At 31.4% G+C, this 10,028-nt stretch overlaps 1 protein-coding gene across 2 annotated transcripts; it reads right to left on the bottom strand.

Moving 5' to 3' along the window:
• Window positions 1-339: 339 nt before the first annotated feature.
• Window positions 340-5,834, bottom strand: LOC134696060 (uncharacterized). Of its 2 annotated transcripts, none has more exons than XM_063557636.1 (3): window positions 5,640-5,834; window positions 4,117-4,220; window positions 340-2,493 (listed from the first exon to the last, which is right to left on the bottom strand). In XM_063557636.1, exons 1-3 carry the CDS (start codon window positions 5,753-5,755, stop codon window positions 2,219-2,221), a joined length of 495 nt encoding a protein of 164 aa, XP_063413706.1. In that variant the 5' UTR covers window positions 5,756-5,834; the 3' UTR covers window positions 340-2,218. The 2 variants fall into 2 exon arrangements, with proteins under 2 accessions (XP_063413706.1, XP_063413715.1); XM_063557645.1 differs by lacking the exon at window positions 5,640-5,834 and adding an exon at window positions 4,401-4,618.
• Window positions 5,835-10,028: the final 4,194 nt, after the last annotated feature.

Here is a 10,028-nt window from a genome sequence, read left to right as displayed (position 1 = left end):
AGTCTTCAATGCACAGGAATGGCGAAGAGACATCGAATTCCACACAACGGGACTGAAAGAGTCCGTCTTGACCTTGCAGCGAGGTGTGAACTTCTGCTCCTGGAGAAGTCTCCGATGACTGACTTTGAGACGACAAACTGCCAAATTAAAAACAACAACAACAAATAAAACAACGACCAATACTTTCCTTGCTTTGAGTTTTGTACGCTGCATGTAGATATGATGATATTATAACATGTGTCAAAACACTACATCCCTTCTTTGACAAATAGCGATTCTCTTAAAACAAGTGACAACCCTACGAGATGCACCATAGTTCGTAGGCATTACTAGAAGAAAAATATTATAACACGTTTTATTAATTTTAAACAATAGTAAATGCATTGTAAAGACATACTTAAATATAAAAATAACATCATATTTTATACATGAACAAAGTTAACAATTTTTATAAACAAAAACCAAAGTTCAAACTTACAAAGAGTAAATTGAAATCGGCAAAAATTATATATGTTTTTGTAAAATATGATCGAAATTTAATGTAGACATTTTTTACCAACTACAATATTTCATCATAATGACAATGTTCGATATAGTCCCTTCATGAAACATGTACAGTTTTCGAAACTATCACATAAGTTAATTTTTAATGTAAAATACTTTCAAATGATGGCAGAAACCTGAAATTTTTATGTAAGAATATCAGTGGAACACATCTTTGGTTTGATTAATTTTTGATTATGATAAATTAATTTGAAGCATCTTTAAGTAAATGACAACAGCCATCGTTTGAGTGTTGCCCCGGAGCAGGATAAATGGGACTGGGATTTTCAAATAGAACAGATGAATTTTGATCTCGCATTTAAATAAGAAAATTTTATTTATTATGTCTATACCTGTAGTGTAATATCATCCGTTCCTTTGTGACAAATTCGTGTGTTGAATACAGGTTTGATATCATTTTTCAGTTTTTCTAGGTCGATTTTACTAACGATATATGTACCATTTATCCTTTATTGTGTATATTTATCTTTGTTGAAGGAGAACAGCCTATTAAAATTACATACAATGTATATTTTATATTTTCGTGTTAAATGTATACCCTTTTAAAATATGCAAATGGTCTGAGTGGCCGTTTATAAGTACAGCTTCTAGTCAGCAGTGAAAACTAGCAACACGAAATATTATTTTATAACGAAGTTTTTGTCTAGATTTGAAGATCATACAAAAAACGAGTAACATAAATTGAAAAATAGCAATTCTTCAGACGACTCAAGTTGACTTAGGTGGGAGGATAACGAATAATAACTTCTTATGCCGTGATACACAGAATTACGGAATACGCACTTAATAAATACATTAATTGCTTGGACAAAAACCTTTTAGTTTTAACATTTAACAGCAAAAACTGCCATATGTGTAATAATTAACAACATATCTATATATATTAGAATAGTTAACCTATATAATTTACTTTTTTGTTTCCAAGCTTGTATTGACCGACAGTACACAGTCAAGTGGCAGCAACTTTTTTTTATGAAATTTGAATGGATATGGTTATATAAATACATTAGGTCTACAACAGGAGATCAATTGTTTCAATGTGAGAGCAACATGGCTCAATTCTTCCTCATCTAATGTCAAGTTGTACCATGATACATTATTATGATAGAGTACATTAACAAATTCATTATTCGTTACTCAGAAAGATAAATTTACTAACAACATTATATATAACCTAGTCAAATTCATAAATAGCGGTATTAATAAACATATACAATAATTATATATAGAAACCCTGCATAGTTATTTGTAAATAATTATACATTTTCTGCTTTTCATAAACCCAATGCAAATCTTGGCCGAATGATAAAATACAGATCAATGTATGTTTAAGTCAATTAAAAAAAAATACACTCACAAATCACAAAATGCATAGTCTTAAACCACCATGTATTTTATGAATGTACTTGTATACCCGTTTACATAAATAAATGCTGATTATTTGTCGTCCATGCTGTCACTATATGTATATATGATATATAATTAACACATGGATTTGGCCAATACTGGTCATTTTTATCTTCTTCGTTGTGACGAGAAACTCCAAAAGTATTCATATTTTAGGATAAAACAATACATGTGAGTTATGTAACGATAGCATATAACAAAACAAAAGTATATGGTAAGTATGAGAATGTTATAAGGGACTTATGAGTTACAACATAAATGGTGCTGACTTTTTAGATTTGGCACTACTTTTGTCTCTAAAATATATTATTATGGGATTTTTAATCCCCACATTTTCCAATTCTGAATCACTAAGTCTTGAAAATCTTTTACCGTCCACACTTTTCTTCCTTAAATGGTTAACTATTCTATCACTAACTCCCATATGTTTGAGGAACGTTAAGAGTTCTTCTACTGTAAACTTTGATACGTTCCCGTCATTTGGAATGATTATTTCATGTTCTGGGATAAACTTGGAAATTACTGAAAAAATAAACATTAGGGTAAATCAGAACTTGTGTGTGTACATATATCCAAGTATACTCATTTGACAATGTTAACACCTATGTCTATTCAAGAAAAAGAGAAGATTTTTAATCCTTATTGAATATAAAAGTATATAATTCCATAAGTTTAATTTTGAATACATGTGAAACCAGAAAAAAAATGTGTTTGGACCGATCTCAGTACAACCCATGTGTCTGTATAATAAGAAGTACATAAATCTAAATTGCAGCCATGCTTAACTACAAATCCATAAAAAATAAAAAAAGATTGTTTTGTTTTATTTGTCCAGATTTCATAACAATTTGACATTAGTCCATGCTGTGCACTTTGTAAGAAATAGATGCTTGTGACAAATTTCAGCTGACTTTTGTGAATGTCGCAGGAGACATTTTCATTGATTTTACTTTTTTTTCACTGAATACTTTATTTGTTGTTAAATAATGTGATCATTTCGTGGAAATTATTTTTTTAACTAAACTGAGTGACGTGTATAATGGTAAATAATAATAAAAAAAAACCCACAAGAATGTGTCCATAGTATACACGGATGCCCCATCTGCACTATCATTTTCTATGTTCAGTGGACCGTGAAAATGGGGTAAAATATCAAATTGGCATTAAAAATTAAAAGATTATATCATAGGGAACATGAGTACTAAGTTTCAAGTTGATTGGACTTCAACTTCATCAAAAGCTACAGCGGCCGAAAAACTTTAACTTGACTGAGCGGGACAGACGGACGGACGGACGGACGAACGGACGCACGAACGAACAAAAGCACACACTAGAAAACATAATGCCCATAATTGGTCATACAAAACAACACAAATGGTTTGTTCTCTAAAAAAAATCTGTAAAAAAAAAGATTTATGGCTGCATTTGTTAACAAAATTGGTTCAATTGGATACTAGGTCACGGTAATTTGGAAACTGGGTCTGCGATGTTATAGAAACTATTGGTGATTTATTTCTTCGATATTTCTGGTTTGTTGAATTTTTATACGAATATATCATTTATCCGAAATATTCAAAGATCATTTTGATATATAGAAAACTATAGTATACATGTGTGTGTAATATCAATGCAATGTAAATACATATTAATAAGAAGTGATATGAGATGCATGTCAATGAGACAGCAAATCTACCACAAAAATAACCAAAAGGCATCTTGGGGTAATAACAATTTACAATAACAGACAGGTATTTGTTTTTTCTATGTACGTACCTTGCTATAACTGGACGAAAGTAGAAAAAAATATATTTATATTTCCTGTTGTCAGCAGACCTAATATCTTACATATAAAGTTAAAGATCACATGATGATCAATCCCTCTGAACTAAAGAAGTTTTGAACATTTACTGGAGTTAAAAAATGCGTAACCACGTTATGTTAGCTACCTTTTATTTATACTTATATTTGTTTTCATTTATTTATATTTTATATGTATATATGTTGATTTAATTCTGCTTGTCTCTAGACTATTGTCCGTTGGTTAACGAATATAAATGTCTATTTGAGATATTCCTAATTTACTCTCGAGTATAGAGTCTGACTCGTAATAAAACATAAAGAGTAGTTAAGACTTTCTATATCTACCTGATGGGGGTCTGCTGACTGTTATCCGTGGGGGAATCATCCTTGGTGGATTAACTGGAAGTGATGGACGAAAGTCATTTGGCACTGGTGGAAGTTCTCTGGTACTGAAATGAAACATAACACTGAATTTTGTTTTATCTATCATCAATCTACTTAAAATACTATAGATCTCTGATTTTGTTTATTAGACTGATCTATCATCAACATATTGTCCATCACATAAAAGAGAAAAAAAAAAAGGTCAATCATATAAATAAATAAAAAACTAAAATATTTGAAAATACCTGTAATCTCCTGTCATACTGATGTATTTCTGTTCCAGTTAGGTAGACTAAATTATTCCATAAAATGTGTATATATAATACTATATATACTTTGTAGTAAGATTCCTAACACCCACAACTAATGTGATCCTCAGTCTTATCAAGCCAAATACTTTGTTTTTAACTATTATGATTTTAATCTATATTCACAATTTAATAAGCTATAAAAGGTTTAAATCTTCATTTATAAATAGAATGAACCAATAGAATACATGATTCATTTAAAGTAGGAGTAGGTAAAATGTTACAGATTTTGTCAACTGGAAATATTCAATGAAATTTTAAATCTAAATAATCTTGTGATATTTTATACTTCATAGATATGTGTCATGTAGACATTTGCTTTGTATCAGAATAATACAAGGACAGTGTGAATGTCTTGTGTTTGTTTTTTGAGTAGTTGGGCTAAAACATCCACTCTTGGTATTTCAACAATATAAATATAGATAGTGTTACATTGTCTATGTTCCAAAAATATAGTATACTTCAGAAAAAGGATAAAAAGTCTGCTCACTCATTGTGAAAAAACACCAATACACAACATGTTAGATGTAAACCTACCTTAAAGCTGGTCAAGTTCAAACAAATCAATGTCCAGTTTAAACTGTCTGTCTATAAGTCGGTTTAAGTTTTGTTATACGAGGAAACTTAGATTTAAAATAATCCCTCTCTTAACATAAGACGATCAATATTGAATAGTATAGAACAAAAAGTGCCTACTAATTAGGTACTGATGAAAGTAATTCATAATCAATGAAAAGAAATAAAGTCATATTGATACATTGTCTGTGTATTTTGTATTAGTTTGTTTAGCTGGACCATAAAATTTCAGCATCGTACAAATTTCATTCTCTCTCTTTTTTATGTTTTTTTTATTGTACTTATCTATATTGTATGTTTTGTTTTGTGGTTTTTCTTAATTTGTGTTTTTCTATATATATTTTTTCCCGTTTGATTGCTTAATATCTGTACACTGTCCGTGTATTCGTGCCTCCTCTACTATCTAGTTCTTTTTATTGTTCCCTTAATAGTTTTGTTTCTCATCCTATGAATTTTTAATTTATGGACAATGCTATTTAAGAAATGCATAGGACTTTCGAAAAAAGATATAATGAGAGCATTGTCCTATCTCGCCTCTTGAATTGAATCTAGAGATGGTCAGAAAAGTTCAAATGATATAAAATGAGTAACTGGCCTTACCTGTCATGACCGTTAGTCAGTCGTGATGACCCACTGTTTGGCCCTCCGTGACCATTGACTGGTAGTGTTGACAAATCAGTAAATTTACTGACAAAATTATCGTCCTCCTCTGCCATGATGTTTATAATAAATAATAATCATTTAAACTCTGTCTAAGCATGCGTAACGTTACCTGTCCGTTTACCTGCTAGTTATTATTGTTAATTATAAAATTCAGATGTTGTCAATAATATATTTAACACGGAAGAATGACAAAGAATGGGTTAAAAAATCGGTCAGAGAAAAAAGATCTGCGGTATACCTTACATCTTTGTAGCAGTTCATGATTTTATTTAATTTCGATTACCATAGCGCTGTTTCCTACTGGTTCAAATTTAATTTCCATTTGAACGATGTTTTATAATCATGTTTCAATAAAGCCTTTTATCATGAAAAATCAAAATTAACATACATGTCGCATGGTAATTTGAGAATCGCGTGCAGAAAATTGTAATCATACTTGAATAGAAATATTAAATACTGCATAAAGTTGTCTTTATTTTATCCTTGAATTTCTCAATATAAATTGACAAACGGTTATTTTGACAAATTTGTTTTTCAATATATACAATACCGTACAAACCTGGCAATTGTGATGTCAAAGTGACATAAAACATTAAAATAAAGATATGTACACCTTGGTAATATTTAAATTTTCAAGAAGCATCAAGAGGAATAATAATTCAAAATGCCGACCTATTGTTGTGGGCTTTCAAACTTCATAATAAAAAGATAAAATTAAGAAAAGAGAGAAATTTTGCAAATAAAAAATGAACGAAGAATTAAATGAGTTTTGCTCATTGACGAAGCGTTGTGTACGGCGGACTCCTTGTCTTTTAGCCTTTTACGGGATCCATGTTGTTAATCATCCTACATTTATCATTTTTATATAAATTAAGTAAATTTTTCCTTGTTTTGATATCAGCCATTCATGGCATTAATGTGCGTTTTACACAAGGAAGTAACCTTATACCTTTTCACACACCAATAGTTGCATAAAGATTTTACATTCCAAACTATCATCAAATAACTATAAAACAATTAAAAATGAGAATTAATGAACCATTTCAAAATAAAAATAAAATGAAATAGATACTTCACTTTTCCCATTTCCATTCTATGATAATACTCTTTGCACGACTAACTCTTAAGATCAAATAACAATTCTGAGTTTGAATAATGTTATTCATTTTCTACACAGGGAGTGAACGTAGTCTCTTGTTCTCTTGTCGAATGTGTATACACTTCTTTACTTATTTCTTTTCATATCCATAACAATACAGAAACATAATATTTGCTTAAACTTTCCATTCAAAACTTACAAAAAATCATTGACCTCCAATATCCATAAATACCATTGATCTAGATACTTCCTATTCTACTTTAAATTATTTTTTGGTAAAAAGTTCCATGAAAAGATATTAAATAGACTAAGACATCTTACAAATATGGGATGAATATTTACATTACTCCCCCTGATAAACTGCAAAACACATTAAATAATAGGACTCCATGTGCTCTTCTAGGTCATTAAAGTTACTGTTCACAGACGTTTCGTGATCCATTCATCTTAACAAAAATTGTAATGAAAGACTACTTCGTCAGACGCTGAAAAAAAAATTATTCTTAAATGACACTATTTTGGTTTTCAGAACAAAGATTTTGTTATTCTGTATACGCTCACAACTCGTGATTAGCAATTTCAACATAAAGACATCGCCCTATTTTATGTTTATTTTTTGAAATATTTTATACTTGAAAGGTTACAAGGAAAATTAGTCTACACAACACAACATAGAAAACTATTTACACGAACCTCATCAAAAGCCAGACGTCATATAAGTTGATCCGAAAGGGTAAGCAGATCCTGGTCCACTTGTTGCATCCGTGTGCATATCAAAATTCAGTTATGTCCCATTCGAGGAAAAGAGGAATTACAACAGAAATCAAAAGTTGTAAAAGTAAAGTAAAGTCGAAATTTGAGTTTGAGAAAATTCGAAATTTCGCGTTTGAGAAAAGTCGAAATTTCGAGTTTAAAAAATAAATCAAAATTTTGAATTTTTACTTAGTCGGAATTCAAAAAATTCGAGATTAAGTCGAACTTTTAAAATTTGGAATGTCTAAATTTCGACTTTGAATATTTCATTACAAATTTTATGTTTACTATGTCCCTAATACGCTTTCGTAAGAAATACTTTGAAAAAACAAGGGTTCATGCTTTTTATTAGATATATATACTATTGGGAGTAAAAAAACAGCGAATTGATCTTTTGATAATAAAAAAAAAATGTTTGGACTTTAACGGTGCTTTTTTGTGGACTTTAGCGGAACTTGTTATTGTGGACTTTAACGGCGTTTTCTTGTGGACTTTAGCGGAGGTCATTTTGTGGACTTTAGCGGAAAGTTTGTGGACTTTAGTGGCGTTGTGGACTTTAGCGGAAAATTGTTGTGGACTTTAGCGGTGTTGTGGACTTTAGAGGAATTGTGGACTTTAACGGTGCCACATACCACAAACATACAATGTCCAAGACATAAAATGGCCAGTAAGTATTCCACCAGAATACAATCCCAAAGACATAAAACAGACAGTAAGTGTACCACCAGAATACAATTCCAAAGACATAAAACAGACAGTAAGTGTACCACCAGAATACAATTCCAAAGACATAAAACAGACAGTAAGTGTACCACCAGAATACAATTCCAAAGACATAAAACAGACAGTAAGTGTACCACCAGAATACAATCCCAAAGACATAAAACAGACAGTAAGTGTACCACCAGAATACAATCCCAAAGACATAAAACAGACAGTAAGTGTACCACCAGAATACAATCCCAAAGACATAAAACAGACAGTAAGTGTACCACCAGAATACAATCCCAAAGACATAAAACAGACAGTAAGTGTACCACCAGAATACAATTCCAAAGACATAAAACAGACAGTAAGTGTACCACCAGAATACAATTCCAATGACATAATACAGACAGTAAGTGTACCACCAGAATACAATTCCAAAGACATAAAACAGACAGTAAGTGTACCACCAGAATACAATCCCAAAGACATAAAACAGACAGTAAGTGTACCACCAGAATACAATTCCAAAGACATAATACAGACAGTAAGTGTACCACCAGAATACAATTCCAAAGACATAAAACAGACAGTAAGTGTACCACCAGAATACAATTCCAAAGACATAATACAGACAGTAAGTGTACCACCAGAATACAATTCCAAAGACATAAAACAGACAGTAAGTGTACCACCAGAATACAATTCCAAAGACATAAAACAGACAGTAAGTGTACCACCAGAATACAATTCCAAAGACATAAAACAGACAGTAAGTGTACCACCAGAATACAATTCCAAAGACATAAAACAGACAGTAAGTGTACCACCAGAATACAATTCCAAAGACATAATACAGACAGTAAGTGTACCACCAGAATACAATTCCAAAGACATAAAACAGACAGTAAGTGTACCACCAGAATACAATTCCAAAGACATAAAACAGACAGTAAGTGTACCACCAGAATACAATTCCAAAGACATAAAACAGACAGTAAGTGTACCACCAGAATACAATTCCAAAGACATAAAACAGACAGTAAGTGTACCACCAGAATACAATTCCAAAGACATAAAACAGACAGTAAGTGTACCACCAGAATACAATTCCAAAGACATAATACAGACAGTAAGTGTACCACCAGAATACAATTCCAAAGACATAATACAGACAGTAAGTGTACCACCAGAATACAATCCCAAAGACATAATACAGACAGTAAGTGTACCACCAGAATACAATCCCAAAGACATAAAACAGACAGTAAGTGTACCACCAGAATACAATCCCAAAGACATAATACAGACAGTAAGTGTACCACCAGAATACAATCCCAAAGACATAATACAGACAGTAAGTGTACCACCAGAATACAATCCCAAAGACATAAAACAGACAGTAAGTGTACCACCAGAATACAATTCCAAAGACATAAAACAGACAGTAAGTGTACCACCAGAATACAATCCCAAAGACATAAAACAGACAGTAAGTGTACCACCAGAATACAATTCCAAAGACATAAAACAGACAGTAAGTGTACCACCAGAATACAATCCCAAAGACATAAAACAGACAGTAAGTGTACCACCAGAATACAATCCCAAAGACATAAAACAGACAGTAAGTGTACCACCAGAATACAATCCCAAAGACATAAAACAGACAGTAAGTGTACCACCAGAATACAATTCCAAAGACATAAAACAGACAGTAAGTGTACCACCAGAATACAATTCCAAAGACATAAAACAGACAGTAAGTG

Source organism: Mytilus trossulus, chromosome 1 (genome assembly GCF_036588685.1).
Source record: "Mytilus trossulus isolate FHL-02 chromosome 1, PNRI_Mtr1.1.1.hap1, whole genome shotgun sequence".
In the NCBI taxonomy this organism is placed as follows: domain Eukaryota; kingdom Metazoa; phylum Mollusca; class Bivalvia; order Mytilida; family Mytilidae; genus Mytilus; species Mytilus trossulus.
The sequence above is the reverse complement of the archived record's forward strand: the minus strand, read 5'-3'. Positions and strand labels throughout refer to the sequence as shown.